A 21,281-nucleotide genomic window follows, 5' to 3' on the forward strand; every position below is an offset into this window, starting at 1 on the left:
GCGTGGGAAGTGGTTGAAACCAGATTCCCTGCTAGCAGTAAACTGTAGATTACCGTGTTTGCACCCGGGGGCCGGTTGCTTGGCCAGTCAAGGGATATGTTGGCCCTCCATTGTCCCGGCACATTTTAGGAGATACGTATTTTGTGTGCTCCAATAGACCTGAACAGTACTTGAGCTTTTATCATGAGAACACAAAACTACCTCCTGCTGGGATTTTCCTTATCCCACCTCTAATTTCTAGCCATACATTTTCGGCAGCTATGAGACAGTGCTGATCTGTGGAACAACCAGAATCTTGTTGCATTCGACCTATTGAGAGCTGCATAGACAGATCCCCATTAGCTTCAGAAACCTATCATTTTCCCTGGTTTATGAAGGACAACGAAAGGAAGAGAAGCTTCAGGTTTTCCCTGTTCCTGAAATGACATGCTCAAGTTCCCTAAGGAGTGTAAGCTCTCATATTTTCCTCTCTGACTCCCTCCATGATGACAGGTTATGACTTAAGATGGGGCTTCTTCCCATATCCCATCATTACTTACCACAGCTTCTGTGATGTGAATCAGAGTCCTGAGGTGCACAGCTCCCATCTGGTGTAGTAAATTTACTGCTTATAAGGAAACTGTCTCCCCTTGTTCTCATTTCTTCTTTCCTCTCTCTTTCTATTTGTAAAGCTAAAATTGTGAGTGTATTGGGATCAAAATATCACCTTGACTCTAAGTCATATAATAAAAGAGAAATTAGAAGCTACTTGTAAGCTGCATAATTTATGTTGATCAGAGATTATAAAAAACAGTCCAGTTCAGAATGTGGGATGAAGTTCTTCTAATGTAATAAGTCAGCATGGTTGAAAGTCTGGCGGCTGAAGGAATTGCATCATACAAAGACTACCCTCCAAAACAGAGCTTCCATGCCTTTAAAATCCCTCTCCCATCACCTTTGTTTTCCTTGATGGCACCAACTTTTTTACTTACCTTTTCAAAGAGATTAGCATTGGTTATATTATGAAGCCACAGCCCATCTTTTATGAGCTACTATCTGGGCCTCATGGCACAATGGATTGAGAAACTCTGGCTTGAATGCAAAGCCAATGTCAACCAGTCTTTAGGCATTTCCTTTCTGGGCTTTGTAAAATGGTGTCTACCTGTCATGTGCCTGGGAAAAAAAAATCAGTTCTGTTTGGGATAAGATGCTTCCCAAGTCCACAGAGGGTCAGGAGAGTGACCAGGAGAAATTCCTTAAATTTTGTGTTAAAAATGTGTGTTTCCTAATTCCCTCTAACTTCCCCATTTTTGGTTTTATCTTTGAGACTAGGGTTCAAATGAATGGCTTACAGCAAGATGAAAGGGTTGTCCAAAAAACTCTAGAGACTTTCAACCAGAACCCTGATGGTCCTTCAAAAGTAGAAGTAAAATCTGGACTATAATGCTAAAAAGACATCAGAAAATGAGCTGCCTGTATCTAGAAGTTGCTGTGAGATGGCGTAGATGATCTGTTAGGTGACATCATGGTCAGGCACTGTGGTCTGGTCGTTTAGTGACCATAAGCATCTCAAAGTCACCAGTGACCCTTTCTCAGCTGTATGCACTTAAGAATATTTTGATTTATGTTCATTGTCATGTTGCCCTTTTGTGCTGTTTGTCTTACGGTGAAATGAAATCATACATGGGAATGCTCTAAAAAAGTTCAAATTGTTATAGAAATAGAAAACTTTACTATAAACAAACCCATTTTCCATTGGTTGGTGTTCTAGGAATTGTCCCATCCCAGACTGGAGGGGTGCACTTGATTCCTGTTGCACTGACCTCTGGGCCTGGAATACTCTCTGTTTCTGTTGGCTTGCCAGCCAGGTGGAACCCAATAATTGCTTTCTATTCCTAAAGGGCATCCCAAGAATCTGCCTGATTTCTGATGATAGAAGTCAGGATGTTTGAGGTTGTGTCCCTTTGACTCAGGGTGTGGAGGAAGCAAATTCCAGCAACCCTATAGCCCTGGCTGAGCCTACTTAGGAGATTCCGTACCATTTTGTAGAATTCATGTCTCAAAAAGTATGTGTCCCTTTGACTGTCTTTCTGATAGTTTGGGACTCAAGATCCCCATCTGCGGTGTGAGAAAATTCAGGAAGCAGGATGTATCTATGGAGCAAGAAGGCCAGACACAAAGTAGAGGCTTGCTGTGAGCGGCCATTTTGATTTCTCCACTCTGAGAATTTCAGATTTCTTGGGCACCTCACTTCTAAGAGCCGTTCCGGAAAACTTCTTTAAATTATAAATTCCATCAGGTACATAAAAGCAATGGATTTGGGGAGATGTTACTCCATGCAGGGGAGAGGCCTCCATTTTGCTTCTCTTAGAGGTTAATTTGTATTTATGCCATAAATACAATATATAATACAAATATTACACAGTGCTTATTAATTTGTATTTATGCCACTAGTTTAATAAAAGATTAAGTACCGTAGGAGCAAATTGCTTCAACTCCTAACCTACTCTTGGAGGCTAGCTAGAAATCGTGCACCAGGCTAAAGAGCTAGTGAGAGGGTAAAGCGGTGTCCCCTGGAATGCATGTGCTTTGGAGGCTCATTGCTGAGTTCCACGGTCTGTGAGTGCAGGGGAGGGTTTGACATTTGCCCACGACAAGATCCTGCGGTGGATGCTACCGCCTCACCTGTTTAGCTCTTGTTCATAGTCTCTTTAGGTATTCAAGGTAGACCAGAATCCTGTGTAGCAAATCGGACGTAATAATTTCTGGTCCCTTGCATTCCATTCACCTAGCTTCAATTTCACTACTAATGTATTCTGGTTCATAATTTAAAAGGAAGGATTTATGTGCATATAGCAATTTCAAAAGTGGACTCAGGATCTATTATTCCTTCGTGTCTCTCTGCCCTTGAGCTCACAGGGCTTTGCAGATGATAAAAAAACTCCGTCTTGAGGGGCACTTTTTGACTTGTCCGGGGGCCCACCTTTCTGACTGATCAGCTTTAGAGAATTCCCATTGTCAAACTGTAAAACTTTTGTCCCATCAGGAGCCTGAGGGAAAGCCCTCCGGCCAGATTCTTTACATGGATCTGTGAGGAAAGATGAAAGGTCAAATATGAGAGGGATTTTCCTTCCCAACAGTACTCAGCCAAAGAAATGAGCCAGCAGGAAACTCTTCAGTGGAGAGGCGCACTGGGAATTAGATTCTAGGAATACAGAATTGTTCCTCTGATCTTTGCCTTATCAAAATACAACAGCATCTTCCTATTTGCCTATCAGACCTCCATAGAGGGACCTTTCCTTCTTGGAACTACCTGCAGGTCAGGTAGGTTTCCCCAAATGAGCAAGTAGATGATAACTGGATAGGGTGTTCCCAGACATGATTAATGCCAGGTTAGATAATTGTATTGATAGGCTTTCTTTTTTAAGAATATGGCTACACACACACACACATACACACACTTATATATAAATATATATAAAGTATATATATAAAGTATTTTATATAAATATAATATATAAAAAGTATTTTATATAAATATATAAAACTCCTATTTTATATAAATTTATATTTATATATATATGTGTGTAAAACCAGGTTTTAAAGATGTCTTCATGAGAAGAACAGCTGCCCAACTCAGTGCTTATTGATAGGCTAAAGCCATTCAGATATAAGCCTTTACCCTGTGGGCTGGTCGTACTTGTGTCTTCTCTGGTTCTTGCCTGGCGGAAGGTTGGTGGCAATGTTTCCCTCTCACCAGCTCACTCCTGAGACCTTTGGAGGTCTCCGGGAATACCTTCAGCAGAGCTTCTTTTTATCTACTAGTTCTTTCTCTTTCCTTCAAGAAACCAAAAAGGGGAACGATGCCTAGTCTTAGGTTGGGTTTCCTAGGAAACAGCCCCCGGGAACAGAGCTCTGTGGCCAGAATATGGTTGGGAGGGCTGGGCAGGGGGCGGTCAACACCTGCAGAGGAGGCGGGATGGAGGACGGGCAGAGGGAGGACTGCGGTCACCGAGAAGGCTGCCGCTGGTCCTCAGGGGGTGGGAGCTCTGGGGCTAGGATGTCCCTTCATCCTGGCTTGAGGCAACCACGTGTGCCAGCCACTGGATGCCTGTGGCCCCTAGAGAGGGGGCCTAAATGTGGGCAAGGCAGCTTTCTTGGCCTGAAAGCAATTCCCAAAGAGGAACTCAGTTGACAGTCCAGTAGTTAAGACTCTCCACAGCTAGAGAATGAGTGCCTCCATGGTGAGGGGAGAGATCTGGGTGGTACGCTGTGGCATTTCCATGGTACATCTTTCCCACAGGACTGTTCCCTATTGACAAATTTGCTTAGTTCTGGGATTAGAGCTCCTTTGTATAGTGTATATATATATATATATAGAGTGTACTATATAGTGTATATGTAAGAGGGGAAGTGCTTTGAAAATAAGCATTTACAAATGTGTCTAAGTTTAAGATTTTTTTCCTTAATTTATTTGAAATAGAGAGCAAGAGAAAGTGAGAGAGTGTGTGTGCGGGAACTCTCCTGCACAAGCAGCGGGGGCATCAGACAAAGGGAGAGGGAGAAGCAAACTTCCACCTGAGCAAGGAGCCTGATGTGGGGCTCGATCCCAGAACCCTGGGATCATGACCTGAGCCGAAGGCAAATGGTTAACTGACTAAGCCACACAGGCACCCCAAAATGTGTCTGGTTTAAACTCTGCTACCAGGTCTGGGTATGGCCTCAGGGACCACAGAACTCTCAGCCTCTGGCTGGCCGAGTGTTTGTAGCCATACCAAAAAAAAAAAGCATTTTCTATCTAAGAGTAGTTTGTGACCACTCTGTGGAGCTTGGCCAGGGAAATGTGTCCTTAGGCCAGAGAAACACACTCCTCACTGAGGAGTCTTGGCTCTGAGGCATTAGCCACGGAGGACTGCCAAATTCTAGAGGGCTGTGGTGTTGTTCTGGGAGGTAAAAACTGAAGGTCTGCAAACTGCTCCAGTGTTGGCTATACCCTGCTATTGACTGACACATTTTCAAATACAGTCCATGCGTGCAGCGCCCTCCATCTGAGTAGTGCTGGCTACCGAGCACTGAGACATGGGAATTCTTTCAACCCAATCTTCTGGACAGGGACAGAGAGGCTGTATGGGGTGCACTGACTGGCCCAAGCTGTGTGTGACTTAGAGGCAGGGTGCTCCTGCATACCAGTGTTTTCAACATGGCCCCGCTTACTCCATTGTTCGACCATATTGTTAGTAGTACCTTCCTTTTGTTCACGCAAGTTTCTTCATTCAGATGGCAGGTCATTTGGCTTTTGAGTTCACTCACTTGACACCAAGTTTCATGGGATTAGAAAGTTATAGCTTGTCAAATTCATGGGGCCCCAACAATCTGGAGCAGCCCCTTCCTCACTGAGCAGTGTCCTTGGCTCTGCCTGGGGACTTCCATCTTCCTCCACAGCACAGAGCAGGAGCAACCAGCCACTACTCCATTTTCCAGTAAGAATTTTTTTCTCAAACACATAGGATCACAAAAATCGGACCCCAAAGGAGCAGTGATGTCAGGTGGAGAGATGTAACTTTTTACTAGGTTGAAGACGCCCTCTTGCATTCTTTTTTCAACTCAGGACCCTTGGGCCTGTGCTGATTTTTATAACTAAGCTAGACTATCTGGTGAGTGGATTAGTACTTTAGGTTCTGAAAGTTATCTTCAACCCTGTGCCCAAAGAGATACTTGGTATTTTCCCAGGAAATGGCACCACAAATACAGCTCCCAGTGAGAAGAACCAATATTACTCTTCTGGTACAAGGCTGTTGCCACTCTTCTGATGGTGGCTTAGGTGTGAGGCTGGCATTTGGAGAGTGTCTAAATAGTGAGAAATGCATTAGCATCAGAGGTGGCCTGCCCTGGGTTGCCCTGGGGAAAGATAGATCATAACACTACAAGCCCGAGATCAACATCTCAAAAATTCCCCACCCTCACATAACCCTAAGTATTATCAAATGTCTTTGGTTTGATAGTTATAAAGCAATAATGGAGAAGGCCTTCAGAAAAAAAAAATTCTGTAATATTAGTTTAATGTGACTCACACTTTGAAATAACTAACTGATTGGCTCAACATCCAGAAATCTATTCATAGTAGGAATTTTGACACCTTCCCTTAGACATCATCTAAAAGAGATTAGGCTTGTTTTAGCAGTAAGCATCGATTTCTGTTTTTATTAAAGATGGCATTCCCCCATCTCCCATTAATGGTATAAACAAAGACACTTTCTGGTTAGAATTTAGTTTGGAATAATTTGAGCAGTTTTAAAGTGACATTAATTTCAAAAAATATTAAAATCATGGTTTTCAATAGTTCCTTCATTACATGGTTGACAGAGAAAAAGAGATTTATTTTTCTAAGTGATTTTTACCTACTGGAGTGAGAAAGGCAGAAAGAGAGAGAAATTGGTGTCTCTTTTATGTGTGTTGAAACAGCAAAGTCTCTTTCGAGCATTTATTTTTTATTAACACCGCTAAATTGGAGAATTGGAAAGCTCCCAATTGAAAAACTAACTAATACACCAGATGTAAAAGACACAAACCAAGAAGACCCTTCCCAAATGCAGGCCAGGAGCTCTCTTGGCTGAGGTTCAGAAATGAACAGAAATGTCACTCTTCTATAAAAACAACTGGTATCATTTGGGTTTCCGAGTAGCATTTCCCTGTACTACTGTAGAAGATAGAATTGTCAATTAAATGGATGATTCACTTAAGAATCAAAAGCATTGGAAAAGGCAAGAAAGAGAGAGAGAGAGAAAGAGAGGAAGGAAGGAAGGAAGAAAGGAAGGAAGGAAGGAAGAATAGGGGAGGATGGGAAGGAAAAAAGGATTAGAAGGAAGTAGAGAAAGAAAGAAAAAAGAATCAATTAACTGTTGCTATTCATCCACTGAATTACTCACTGGGTAGAGATTGGAGTCTCTGGTTAAGGTTGATATAGATACAGAAAAGTATCTCTGGAAGATTTCTTATTGGAAACACTCAGGCCTACGACCGTGTGAAATATTTCAGTCACCACACAATCCAGTTGTTACCGTATTCTGTGTTCAGTGATTCGATCAGGACTTTCTCCCCTGCTCCCCTCCCTCTGCTTCCTCCCCCACTATCCTTCCAGGCTTCCAGAAAATGGGAATACTCTTCATTCTGATGTGGACTTTGGTTGCATTCATGAGGCCATTTTGAAGAGATACATTTTGATAGGGCTTAAAATCAAACCGTAAAGCCTCTGGTTCCTAACAAGTTACTAGAGAATGTGTCAGGTGGACTCTGTCACCTTATGCATGTACGTCAATTCATTCTGTCCCCATCCTGCTCTCTGGCCTTATCCTTGGCTTTGGGAAAGACTCGGAAATGGGGAATGTCTAGAGGGCCCTTGGTTGGTATCAAAGATCTGTATCAAAGATCTGTCTTTACACTCGTTTGTTTTGATAGGACTGCTTCAAATTATCTTTGCTAAAATGCTAGCTAGAATCAGAGCACAACTTTTTTGGAGATAGAAAATAATGATCTGGGAAATTTCCTATCATTTTCCTCTTCAGTCCAGCCACAATACTTAAGAGAGAAAAGTGCAATATTGTAACAAAATACACCAAGAGAGAAAAGGAAGCTCTGATTATTCAAGCCATATTTAGATGTTTGCCCAAAGATTTTGGGACTCTTTCTTTAATGTTAATGACATTACTGTCAACAGCACATGTCTATTCAGTCTGAAGCTTGGCTGTTTGGTAGACCTGATGAGACCTGCTCAACGTCCCCTTTCCATGTCCTGCGGAAATCCAGAGCTCCTTCTAGAGCTCCTTCCACATTCCTAAGGATTCTTGGGTGGTGGGAGGGAAGATGGGGGTAACCCCTCATGGGTGCCTCAGAGTGTAGTGCTGCATTTGGGGAGAATTTTGGTTATCTTGTAACTTGATGCAAGTTGTCACTTTCCCATTGTGCTGACGCAGATGTGGGACCCAAGTCCTTCCTGTGATAGTCGTAGAAATCATGCTTATAAATTTCTATGAATGCAGAAGATTTTTGTGAAATTGTGGGGGCCATTCGTGGGGGTAGGGAATTGGAGGGGAGCAAAGTGTTTAATCTTGGAATGCAGGGTATTTTAGACTTAATGTTTCTGGATTTAAATGTTCTTAAATTACTGAGTATTTGGGATTAAAATGGAGAAAATTCAAATTTTGTAATATTTAAAATATAAGGCAGAAGTAGCTAATAATATAGTGTTATTTGTTAATAATAATTATTATGTAAGAATATATTCTTGTTCCTTCCCCTCTGCCAGTAGACAGCTGCTCTCATTAACTGGTATTCCCATGCCTGGTTTTATATTTCTTTTACTTATATATGTGGCCATAATCAGTAGAAGTTACTGTATGACATGTTTTTAATTGTACATAATTGATACCGAACTGTATATGAAATTTTTTAACTTGATTTTCTTTTATTCAACATTGATACATGTAGTTCCTGCTTCTTTTTTTTTTTTTTAAAGATTTTATTTATTTACTTGACAAATAGAGATCACAAGTAGGCAGAGAGACAGGCAGAGAGAGAGGAGGAGGAAGCAGGTTTCCTACTGAGCAGAGAGCCCAATGTGGGGCTCGATCCCAGGACCCTGGGATCATGACTGGAGCCGAAGGCAGAGGCTTTAACCCACTGAACCACCCAGGCGCCCCACTGCTCATTCTTTAGTAGCCTACAGTATTCCATCATATGAATAGTCCACAGTTTATCCATTGTCCTACTAGTAAACATTTAGCTTGTTTTCAATTGTAGCTACCACACACGATGCCATGTGAGAGTTTCTTTAGGGGACATAGGTAAAGCCACCACTGGCCACTTCAACTCTCTCAGAGCCCCTAGGCTCTTGTTACCTGCTCCAATATTTCTTCTTTTTTAATTCCTCATCCTCACTCCTTTTTTGATAAAATATTCTCAGTCACTCAAAATTATCTGCATTCTGTTTTTGGTTGAGCAATTCAGCTCTTTTTAGCCTCTGCACCTAAACTCAGTTCCTGGTTCATTTTTGCCATTCCATCGTGGCATCCTGCTGGACAAACTTAACCAAACAAAGAAAGCCCTCTTTTAAGAGGACCCAGACTCTTTGGAAGGTGATCATGATTGTAAAAGGAATTTGATTTCTTCATTGGTTTTGGGGAAAGCCTACCATGGGATGGTGATTTTGCTCTATCTTGTGATCTAGAGAATCATCATGTGCTTGTGAGATTTTGTCTTTGAAGGCGTGGCTCCTTTTCATCTTACCTCTTTGGTTTTTATTCTTCTTCCTTCCTACAGTGCTGAATGAGGCCATAACACTGAGGATGAATGCCTGCACACAGGATGATGGGTGAGATGGCCTTGTTGAGCACTGTACAGCCCAGGCTGACGGGCACCTGATTTCTTGTTGTACAAGACTGTTTAAGAGATTTAATAAGTAGGGGCGCCTGGGTGGCTCAGTGGGTTAAAGCCTCTGCCTTCGGCTCAGGTCATGATCCCAGGGTCCTGGGATCGAGCCCTGCATTGGGCTCTCTCCTCAGCAGGGAGTCTGCTTCCCCCTCTCTCTGCCTGCCTCTCTGCCTACTTGTGATCTCTCTCTCTCTGTCAAATGAATAAATAAAATCTTAAAAAAAAAGAAAGAGATTTAATAAGTAGATACATATTAGTTGGTGTGTTTTCATTATTTAAGTCAAAAGCTCATTCTTTAAGTCAGAGTTAATCCTAGGCATTAGCAGCAGAGAATCTCGAAGTCTTCAAAGGTGACGGCAACATTGACTTGACCTCCCCTTAAATGATCAGTTGTGGACACCTGCATCAAATCTTGAGAGAGACATAAAAATACAGGTACGAGGGCACCACTCTAGACTAACTTAATCAGGTATCTGGGAATGGCACCTTGGGGTCTACTTTTAAGTTTTAAGGCTTGAGAAATACAGCTTTCATTTGTGATTCCTCTATATCACTTTTAGATTCATGCATGTAGACATGTAGTCTACAACTATAGGATGCCAGTGAAAGTTACATTGGGGGTGGATGGTTATGCTTATGTCTGAATGGATTAAAGAAACAATTAAGGAGCTACTTGAAAACCTAGTGGTCAAAAAAACCAGGCTTGGATGCTGACATGCTCTGGCTTGGATGCTGACATGCTCTGGCTTGATCCTTTAAAACACCCATACTTGGTCCCTTTAAAGTCTCTAAAGGAATGGGAGGGCTTGAGGGTTTCTGAATAACAGAAGGGGAAATATTAAGAGGAGGGAATATTTTCATATCCATGGCCATTGAGCCCACCGGCACACATGCTCCCTTTGAGATAAACAGAAATATCCCCAAAGAGGTAAGGGAAATGTGAGGAGGATAGGGAAATTAGAGTTGGAAACCAAGTTGATTAGTTTACAGCAACTATGTTATGAGAAATTTGTCTAGTTTTCACACCACTGTATAATTCTAGTTATGAGTCATTAAATAGATCATTATATAAAATCTATATATACTAGAGCAGATAATTTTTTATATATATAATCTATATATACTAGGGAAGATTATTATGTATATAATTCATATACACTAGAGTAGATGATTTTATACACATAATCTATATACAGAATAGATTATATAAATATAATCTGTATATACCAGAGTAGATTATTATATATATAAAACTATAATACTTTTAAGACAAGAATTTAAACAAATTGCCTACAAATTGCCTCCTTTTTTTTTTCAATTTTATTTATTTATTTGACAGGCAGAGATCATAAGTAGGCAGAGAGGCAGGCAGAGAGAGGAGGATGCAGGCTCCCCGCTGAGCAGAGAGCCCGACTTGGGGCTCAATCCCAGGACCCTGGGATCATGACCTGAGTCGAAGGCAGACGCTTAACCCACTGAGCCACCCAGGCGCCCCTGCCTGCTATTATTTAAGGAGTAAAATGGCAGATGGATATATATTTATATATACTATGTCATATATCACATGTCATGCATTACATGTGACATAATATATTTATTTCCACCTGCCATTTTATTTTATTTTATATTATTTATTTATTTATTTATTTGAAAGAGAAAGAGAGAGAGAGTGCAAGTGTGGTGGGAAGGGGCAGAGGGAGAGGGAAACAGACAATCTCAAACAGAGATTGGTCCTCACTGGCCATGAAGCCCAACACGGGGCTCAGTCTCAGGACCCTGAGATCAGGACCTGAGCCAAAATCAAGAGTCACACGCTTAGCAGACTGAGCCACCCAGATGCTCTTCCACCGCCCATTTTAATCCTAAAGTAAAAGAAGACAATTTTTAAAAATTCTTGCCTGAGCCCGGGGACGGAATATAGGTAACATCTATTAAGCAGTTTACATCTTTCTGCACAACAATCAAAAGTGGTTTAACTTTTGAACTTGTGTATTTGTAGTTCCTCTCATTGAATATGTATTCTGAAGAGGGTTTTTTTTTTTTGGATGGTGTGTTGTCCAAATGAAAATATTCTCCCAAGTAATGCCATCGAAATACAACCAAGATAAAGAGCTGGCATCTCTGTGTTCAGCAGGCATATACAGTACTTGTGCTCCAATGGGAATGATCACAGGTAACCTCATGGAGAAAGGCAAACATTCAGAGGCTGTGAGACGAGATTAAATTTGTAAATGCACGTAGCACAACTTTTAAAATAGTAAATTGCCTCTTAGAGGACTCCTCAACTCTGTTCCAGTCCAAGAGTGTTGGGGGAGGGTAGGGAGGGGGACAGAAAGTTGATGACCAAAGCCTGAGACGTCAGCCAAACTCCTTTACATCTACAAAAAAGACAGGGAAACAAACCTTTGGGCAAAATGCTAAAAATACGCTCATTTTGGTGAAATGAAGCTGTTTGAATAAATGAAACTAATAGTTTTTATCTAAACCATCTGTGGTGTGAAATGGGAAGTCATATAGAGAAGTCCTCAGAGACTTTGATTGCTCTGCGTTGGAGAGAAGAGGGGGAGGAGAGAAAATGGAGTCGCTCTCCACTTATCTGAGAATTAACAAAGTGATCAGCAAAGCAACAATGGAGCCAACAGTGCTGGCTATGGGCAATCTGGTTCCCCCAGCTGTCCATGTACTGAAGGTGAATGTTCTGGAAACCCAAGGCAGGAATCGTTTTCAAGAAACTGATTGGTTATATAAAGTAGCAAATTCTTTTCCCTGTAAGAAGAGAGAGAAATGGAGAGGGAGAGAGAGAAGAAACCCCAATCTAAAGCTACCCCAGGGGACTTTAGTATTGTAAAGGACTGTCACTTCTGTTATGTTGGTCTGATGAAACCACATCTTGAAACCAGGTGTTAAAGTGACCCAACTCAACAGCTAGGATGGTTTTGGAGATATGTGTATTTTGTAATACTACCCGGAAATTGCAGTTTCATTTAGATACACCATTCTTTTTTCTTCTCGTATGAAACTCTAACCAAGACCAGATTTAGGTTTCTGTGGGTCTACCTTGATATAAAAACACAAACAAAGCAAGATACAAAAATACTCCCCAGAATTGGTTCTACTTTCTGGACAGATGAATTCTGACTGGTTTTCTCCGGGCTTGGGAAACTGGATAGAACTAGATCAAAGATAGACCTGACAGTGAGTATTGGGACATGCTACTTTCATAGGGTACAATTTTGGCCTGTTGGGGCCTCACACCAATAATGAGAAGTTTCTGGAAGGACTTTTATCCATGGACCACGTGCCATGGAGATAGCTTCCTTTCACTCACTGTTCTCTTTGGTGCTTGTGTCATCGCAGTGAGTCCCGAGAACAGTTTATTGCTTCCCCTCTTCTACTCAGTTTAGTCCTGTGGATAATCAAAGAATTACAGGCTGGTGGAAGGCAACCAGACCTATAAAGCTCTGAAGAAAAAATTTGCCAAGCGTTCTGCAAAACATAGTAAGAATCCACTGAAGGTCATTCCCTCCCCTCCTCCCTGCCACTCCGCCCTGGCCTTTCTTGAATTCTATTAAAAATAGTATTAATTTTTTTTGGACTAGATAGTTGATGCTGTATTATCTGAATTTAACTGAATTAGCAACAGTTGTGCTTTGACCCAAGTGATGGAGCGGCTCCTTTTGAGTAAAGTCTGTCTACCACCCAATCAAGTCGAGAGCATGCATATTCTGCACAATACCACCTTTGGCCTGATTTCTCAGCGGGCAGCCTCCTCCAGCCATAGCTCTTGCCCTAGAAAATGGCCCCATGAGTCTAGGGCTATTTTAGGACTTAGAACACTCTGTGACTTATGGTCACAGATTGATTTTTAAGTAAATTCTGTACTCGGGATTTTCCTTTGTCCATAGCCTGGCTACCAACAGGGCCAGGCGTGAAGGCTCTCAGCTGTGACCCCCACTCATGGGGTTCAGCGGAGCTCACTGAAACACATATATTGCCTTTTGCTCTCAATAGCAAGTCACTGCATTTCTCTAATTGGTAATGCTGAATTAGTATTACATCTCATCTACATTTCACCCACCATCATGGTGTGTGGAAAGAATCAGGAAGAGAATTCTTGGTTGCCAGTGGGGGAATGGCCTACTGTCAGGGTTGAGCAGTAGGGTTTATTTGTGTACGCCTTTGAATTTCATGGGATGTGACCCCAATCCCAGTGCTAAGCATCAGCCTGCATCCATAGCCTAGACTTCCAAACAATATTATTTGGAGATTAGACATGGACAGACACCTGCTTTCAATGGCCATCCAGAAAGCTTGGCCTCTCGGCCAGATCCCTCCCCTCCCCTCCTCACTCTTGCACACAGAGTAACAAAATGCCAAGAGTTGTGAGATGGCACTGTCCTGCATCTGCTCTGACAATTTATTCCATTATTCCAGCCTGATAGGACTCAAAGAGGTGGAGATTGATGCTGGAAAAAGCAGTGCTGTTGGAAGGGACTAATGTGACTTTCCGCATAACACTGGGGCCTTTATAGCTGGATGTTTAACTTCATTCGAAAGCCATTCTTTCCATTGCCTTTATGGCCGCACTTGGATTTGAAACTTCTTCGTCTTACTCCAGACCAAACTCGATCTTCCCTTTCTTTCACAGACTTGAAAACATCCAGACCTGCCTTATCATACAGGTTTCCCTTGAATCAAAATACAAGGTGCATGTTTTACTGAGTGACTTGTCTTTCCGAGGGCTAGGGAGAAACCTTGGGCCCTATGAGCAAGACTAACGGCCGCTCCTGAATGTGCCCTCAGCATCCCACCATGGGCTCCCTTCCTAGTGCTATAGCCCACAGGGCAAGTGCTGGTCTGAGGACACAAAACATTACTTCTGGAAATCTGATGTCTTCAAACCTTGGATCGCCACTTTCTAACTGTCTTTAAAACCTTTGGCCTTGTAACAGTTGCAAGCTGTGGTTTTGTTGTCTGTGTGAGGTGACTAACAGCATTACCACTCTCTGTGTGGGGAATGTGTTCATCTAGCACCCAAACCACCTACTGACTTCCGGCACCTCTTATCAGCTAAGCCATCAGCCGCGAGCTGACATTTCAGCGTTCAGAAGCTCCCCACCCCCCCCCCCAAAAAAAAAAAAAAAAGTGACAGGAGGAGAAAAGGGCTAATTTGGCAATAGTTTGCTCTTGCTGTTTGGCCTGGAGAAAGACATTCAAAGTGGTAGAAGATTGTTTAGTAACAGCTGGCGAGCACTAGGGTGTGAGGCTGATTTTTCGATATGACAGGCACTTACAGGAATGCTGCCAGATACAGCTGTTTAAAAGCCTTAATAAACAGCAAGTCAATACTAATCTTTGCCAAATTAATCTTTTCCCTGACAGCCCATCAGAGCAATTACGCGTAGGCTCATTGTAAACACACAATTGTCAAACAGGGACGCTGCAGCCTTTAAAATACTGTAGTTGGGTTGGTAGTCTCCCTTTAGAAGGATTTGTTTTTTTCTTCTGTAGAATGGTAAGTCTTTCCATTTTGTCTTTTGGGCACTATTCCTTTTTTTCTGTCCTCAGGTCCGTGTGAATGAAATTTCGTTGTCAGATGTGTTTGCTAGCAAGCTGTTGATACAATGTGAAATCACGACCGTCACAGGGTTCGTGCTGGTGGGCTCCTTTAATGAGGCACAACTGTGACCAGGGCAGAAATGTAACATGATATTGTCTTCTGTGGTCTCCAGCTCCCAGAAAAGAACTTCATCTTTACGTCTTACCTCTGCGATGTAATCTGGTTCTGGGTACACACGACAAGACATTAACTAAGAAATGAGAAGGCAAAGCCTAACATATCTGTATGCATATGGATTGCAAGGTATGTGCAAGTTGGTTCAGAGGGCTCCCTCCCTCCTGGCCTTCCTCCCTTGTGACTGGTGACATCAGAAAGCCTTCCCTCCCCAACCTCTCCCCACCCTCCCAGCTCCAGCCCTTGGCCTTTCTCCAAGCAATGGTCTCGTGTTATGATTTGGAAACTTTTCTGTTAGGGAAGGCTTTTCCATGATGGCACCTGGTTCGAAATCTCTTTTTGGGGATCTTAAAAGCTAGGACCATTTCTTCTTAGCCTGGCATAATTTAGGCTGAGTCCAGGAAGCATGATCTTTTATTTATTTCATCAAGTCATACTAGCACTTGGCAATCAGAAAAAAAAAAAAAATCAGCATACTGTTCATCGATGTTTTAATTTAGCATTCCATACACTTGCCTCCTGAAATTTCTCTCCTGCACTCAACACTCCTACTTGTCTAGCACCTTTTTCCTCCTTTGCTTCTTGTTTTCTTGATATGACTAGTGTGTATTCTATCTTTTACTTTTGCAACTAGAAACTCTGTTCTGAAACGTAGACCAAAAAAAAAAAAAAAAAAAAAGGCACAACTCATTTTGAAATTCTTGGTTATCTTTTGGTAAGCTTAGATTTCTTAATAGAAATTTTTCATTCTTTATCACTCCTAATGCTTGTCTGCAGTATCTAATTCCTTTCTATATTCTATATTTAAAGAGCTTTTTTTTTTTTTTAAGATTTTTTTTATTTATTTATTTGACAGAGATCACAAGTAGGCAGAGAGGCAGGCAGAGAGGGAGAGAGGAGGAAGCAGGCTCACCGCCGAGCAGAGAGCCCGATGCGGGGCTCGATCCCAGGACCCTGAGATCATGACCTGAGCCAAAGGCAGAGGCTTTAACCCACTGAGCCACCCAGGCGCCCCTATTTAAAGAGCTTTTAAATCATCACATAAACATCACACAATTCCTGCTGAAGATAATCCATAATGTTTCACTTATCTTTCTATATATCATTGCCTTTATTGTGCACTTACTATGTGCTATGACATTCTGGAAGTTAAGGAGTTATTCTATTTAAGGAAAACAGAGAGAAATTTGTCCTGTGGGGTGACTGACTCATGAATTCACCCATCAGGTGACTCAGTGCAATAGCATTTGGGGGTTAAACTAATCATGTGAATTCTGTATCTTGCCTTGCCACTATTTCAGTGGCCAGTCATCAGCAAAAGAGTTGAATTTCTGTTTTTCTACTGTTACCTTAAAATGAGAGTTATGATTGAAATGTGAAAGTGAAACTCAAATCTCCTCTCAACAAATAAACATTAAGAGAAACATCTGTGTGTAACAAAAACATTAGGATGTTTATTTGGGATTAACTGGAATCTGATAATTTAAAATATTCTTAATTTAATGTAGCTGTCTGTGACTGATTTGAAGTGAGGTACCTTGCAAACAAACAAAACTGATTATTTCTTTGAGTATTTCCCCCTAGGACTTTGTAAAGAACTTCTAATTCCATGTGAAATTGTATTTAATGTTATAGCCCAAATCCCATCATCTTTGGTTTCAAAACACATTGGGTGGAACCATTGGAAATTGCCATTTTTTGTAGGCAAATGGGTCAAATATTGGCAATTTCCTATGACTCAATCAATTTGCCTTTCAAATGTATAGGACAACTCTTTAGCAAAGGGCAATGAAGAGGTCCATGTAAAAAGGAAACTGAATGTTGATGTGTTTATTTTTTTAATTTTGAGTTTATGAATAAAAAAAAGTCTTAGTGATGAATCCAAGTCAGGACACACTGTTCCACGGAGCCATGGCTGTCTACGGACCACTCTTGCCCCATTTCCGACAGGTTCTGTTCCTTTAAGGCAACAGGTGAAAAAAAATCACAGAGACCAACTCTGGTTCTTAGCTACATTCAATAATTTGATTAACCAGAAGTCATTACTTGACCAATTTTCCATTGTCCACTCATTCACATTAATAATGGGAATTGGGATTTTGAATTATTCTTTCTCATATATTTAACAGACACAACCCTCTTTGAACCACTGGGATACTTTTTTTTCTTTTCTAATTGATTATAAGTTTGACTTTGGTATATTGGTAAAGATACTAAATGTTCAGCATTATTGCTGAATTTTCTGGAATGACTTTTTCTGAGATCTGGAAATCCTGCGGAGTGCCATAGTGGGGAACCCAGTGTCCACCATCACTGTTCCTTCCAGTTACAAGCTACAATCTGCTGTGCCCAGGCCAGATGCCGGCTTCCTCCGAGGGGGAGGTTTCTCAAGCAACAGCTTACAGTCCTAGAGCTCAGGTTGATGAGAGGGCATTCTTGGTGCTTCCAGAAAGAACATCTGTGGCTGTGGCAGGCATTAATCGCTACTGTTGCTAATCACTCCTGCCATGAAATTTCCTTGGGATTTGTCATCTGACTGGGTCTGACCTTTAGACACTGATGGATATCCAAATAGAATACGGTCACGCATGGTAATAATTTTTATTTACGATGTATTTTCTTTTATTTACATTTTTTTTTACCCTTTTTTTTTTGGTATTGGGTTGTAACACTCTCTCTACCCTGGTTGCACACCTGCTCTGGAAAAGCTGTAAACAACATTGTACTTCCATGTACAAACTGCCTGTCAAAGTCAAAGCTGGTTGTTCTCATCCCGGTAATTACCTCCTCAGTTTAGACTTAATGCAAGTGAAAATTTTACTTTATCATAATATAATAAATAAAAGACATTAGGTAATTAGTAGTGCTGGTATATTTCTAAAATACTAAACAGACAAACAATAAACTGTGAACTTAATCACATGAGTTCTTATACAGTTTCAAGACAGGAAAATTAGAGCTCTCAGCTACAGTCATTTTAATAATCACATTGGATCTGCATTATTTATTAGTTATTACATGCTCAAGTGATTCAAGCTTGTACAATGCCTAAAATCATTCCAAAGCAAGCATACCTTTTGTCTTTTTAATTCTGACTGGATTACACAATGCATATATTTCTATTTAGTTAAATTGCTAAGTTTATTTCACACATTCCATGAAAGAGACATCAGCCATCCTCTTGATTTCCAACCAGACTAGCTTTCTTTATGCAATCCCCTGTAGGGGAGTGATTTGCTAGCTCTTTTTGATATAAAAGCTATGCAAACCTTCAGCCAGATTTTCAATGCTTTTGATTCCCTAGCAAATCTCTAATACTCTCAGAATTCTCTTGGAAGACTTTGGAATTCTGGAAAGAGGTGGTTTGTAGAGGCACAAAAGACAGCAAGAATCTCCATTTCCATCAATAGCTTTCAAATTTGGAATGCTTTCTCTTTTTTTTTTTTTTTTTTTCCTGTCTGGTTACTCACCTTTCATTTGGAGATATGTTCTTGAACAGTACGCCTTCCCGTCCTACCCACCCCTGGTTTATTTCCTAAATGTTTTCTGGATTTTGTGAAAAGCATGCAGCTTGAGGAATTTTAATTGATTCGACTTCAATGTTTTTTTTTTTTTTCCTTTCTTTTTTTTTGGAGGAAGGGAGTTTACAGGATTGACTAAAACCAGCTGAGAACCAAGAAGCAACCCTTTTCAGCTAGAGAACCCATCTGTTTAGTCTTGGAGCTTGTGTGACTTTTTAGGGCAATTCTCTGTTATATTGTACGAAGAAAGAAAGTTCTTAAGTATTAGTTTTTTGTTTGCATCAACCAAAGAAATGTAGAAATAAAGGATTGGTTACTTTAATTTGCTGCTAAATGAAAAGTAGGTTTGGCTTTATTCATGTCACTGTAAAAACTAAATAATAAAGTATTCACACCAAGCGTGAATTTTTTTTTTGCCAGCAAAAGTTAAAACATCAAAGAAACCTCTTTCGAATACTAACAAATTTACTTACAAACACCTATATTTATTATTTCATAAATAGGCGCAACAGGTTCCATAAAAAAAGATTAAATACAGACACAGTATGAAGAAACAATAATACAGAGCCATATGTAAAGGTTATAATTTAGCTGTTTCCAATCTGTTTCTGCATCTAATAAAATACCAGGTAAGCATTTGGCAGTTTTATACATAAAAGGACTTAAATGACATTTACTAACCATTACACAAAAAGTGATACAAAAAAGCAATTTTTCTGCAGTACAAAATAAATGTGTTTGCGCTTCCCTTAACACTAGTTTCTTTTTGTCTGGTGAGTGAGACAAAGCCAATTTTGTTTTTAAATTAAAATCATTTGGGAATACGTTTTTTTTTCTTTCTCAAATATTTTGAAAATATAGAACTATTAGTCAGTTGTTTTAAAAATGAAGTAAAAATATGAATGTTTGCCAATTTAACCCCTATTGTGAAATCAATAAACTGGAATGAGCCAGTTTCAAATTACAATTTAGCTACAAAAACATTCACATTTTATACTCTAGGAGAGTGTGACATAGATGCTATTTACAAACTTGCTATGATTGCTACATCAAGCCATTTAAAAAGTCTTTAGTAGTTTCATATAAACACCCATTATGAAAACCAATGGAAAATCCAGGACTTTGATCCGAGACATCTACAGTCGCTAAGGCAGTTACTAAAGCGCAGCACTTCACAGCAAAAAACCAACATAAAATCTGAATGGTCCAAATTTCCTTCAGGGAAGAAGAAAAACAATGTCCATAAGGGATTAAAAAAATAATAAAGAAGCATGACTATTTCTTCCAGAGTGGGTGACCCACAAGCTCAAATGGTCCTAAGTGCTTAGCAACTTGTATTTTTCTAATAAAATGGAGAACTGCTTTGGCTATACAAAGCAATCCACGGTGAAAAGACTTCCCTGAATTCCTCAGTGGAAAGAAGAGGTGTTCAGACTTTCAGGTAAGGTACAGTGCTTTGTCCCTCTGCATGCTCCTGTGTCAAGAGAAAACAGACAAACAATGCCTTGTTACAAGACTGGTGCTACAGGTGACCCCGAGGGAGGTAGGTCTGTTTGTTCTAGCTCCAGGGATGGAGCGGTGCCCTGGGACAGGGCCCAGGTACAACGAACAGGGATCTAAAGGCATTTGCTTATTCTTGGAACGACTAGAACTGCTTAAAAATTTCTGCATTGCTGTCTTCTGCTTTCATGAACATGGAACTGTTCCAGATGATCTTTCAGAAAGCAGGGAGAAAAGACGGGATCTCTGCTGCGCCTAGGGAGCAGGGCGCGCCAAGCATGCTATGAGAGCTGTCCACCAGCAGGTGGCGATGACCCGCCGCTTACCCACTACTACAGTAGTCGTTATTCCAGTCCACCGGCTGGGCGGGAGGGTTTCTGCACCCGGAACGTACATACTCCATTGCTTGGGTTACCACTTGTGCAGCTGTGGATGTAGGATTGATTATAGTCTGATAGTCGGGTTGAAGAGTAAATCCCTGAAAGGGAAAGCAAATCCACAAATAAGGATCAAAGTGCTTTTTTTTTTTTTTTTTAGGAAGAAAAGCCCCTAAATATTTATCCATTGTTTGCAAACACACTTCTGCCTTCTCCCATGTGTCTCTGCAAGGGCAAACGAATCCTGAGGGCCCAGAAAACTTAAAGGTAAAAGAGATGTGCGCAGGACCCTATTCTTTTACCTTTCTTGCATTGAACCATGTGTGAGAAAACCTTTATTTGTATACTCTTGAGCAGATAAACTGAATTGAGAAACAACTTAAAATATGGAGAAGCCGACTCAATCAGAACAAAGGGAAAAGGACCTAACCCCTCAGTTTATGTTTTCTATCAAACCTAAGGATACATTAATAGTTAATCCCCAGAATATGCAACAGAATCTTTTTTGAAGGATTCAGGCAGCAGGTGGCTGAGTGTTTTATTAGACTACACCTATTCACATATTGTTCTCAAAACCCGTTTTCTTCATTCAATCACAAAGGGACCATCTGCTTCTTCTTTTATTTGTACTTCTTTCTCAGCTAAAAAATTTCAACCAAAGCTTTTTAACAGTTGTGGGACTAATAGAAGGAAAGAGATTCAAAGCAACTTGCCACCGAAAAACACAGGGAAGGAAAAGTGTTA

At 40.8% G+C, this 21,281-nt stretch overlaps 1 protein-coding gene across 3 annotated transcripts in view; it reads right to left on the bottom strand.

The window, feature by feature from the left end:
- Nucleotides 1-17,993: 17,993 nt before the first annotated feature.
- TOX (thymocyte selection associated high mobility group box) overlaps nucleotides 17,994-21,281 on the bottom strand; it is a 299,994-nt gene continuing 296,706 nt past the window's right edge. For all 3 annotated transcript variants that reach the window (XM_032882605.1, XM_032882604.1, XM_032882607.1), the window contains 2 exons: nucleotides 20,487-20,638; nucleotides 17,994-20,134 (listed from right to left, as the gene is read on the bottom strand). In XM_032882605.1, the coding sequence (XP_032738496.1) occupies nucleotides 20,098-20,134; nucleotides 20,487-20,638 (189 nt within the window). In that variant the 3' untranslated portion in view covers nucleotides 17,994-20,097. The remainder of the gene's footprint in view (nucleotides 20,135-20,486; nucleotides 20,639-21,281) is intronic.

Source organism: Lontra canadensis, unplaced genomic scaffold (assembly GCF_010015895.1).
Source record: "Lontra canadensis isolate GAN:19392208 unplaced genomic scaffold, GSC_riverotter_1.0 scaffold83, whole genome shotgun sequence".
Taxonomy (NCBI): Eukaryota; Metazoa; Chordata; class Mammalia; order Carnivora; family Mustelidae; genus Lontra; species Lontra canadensis.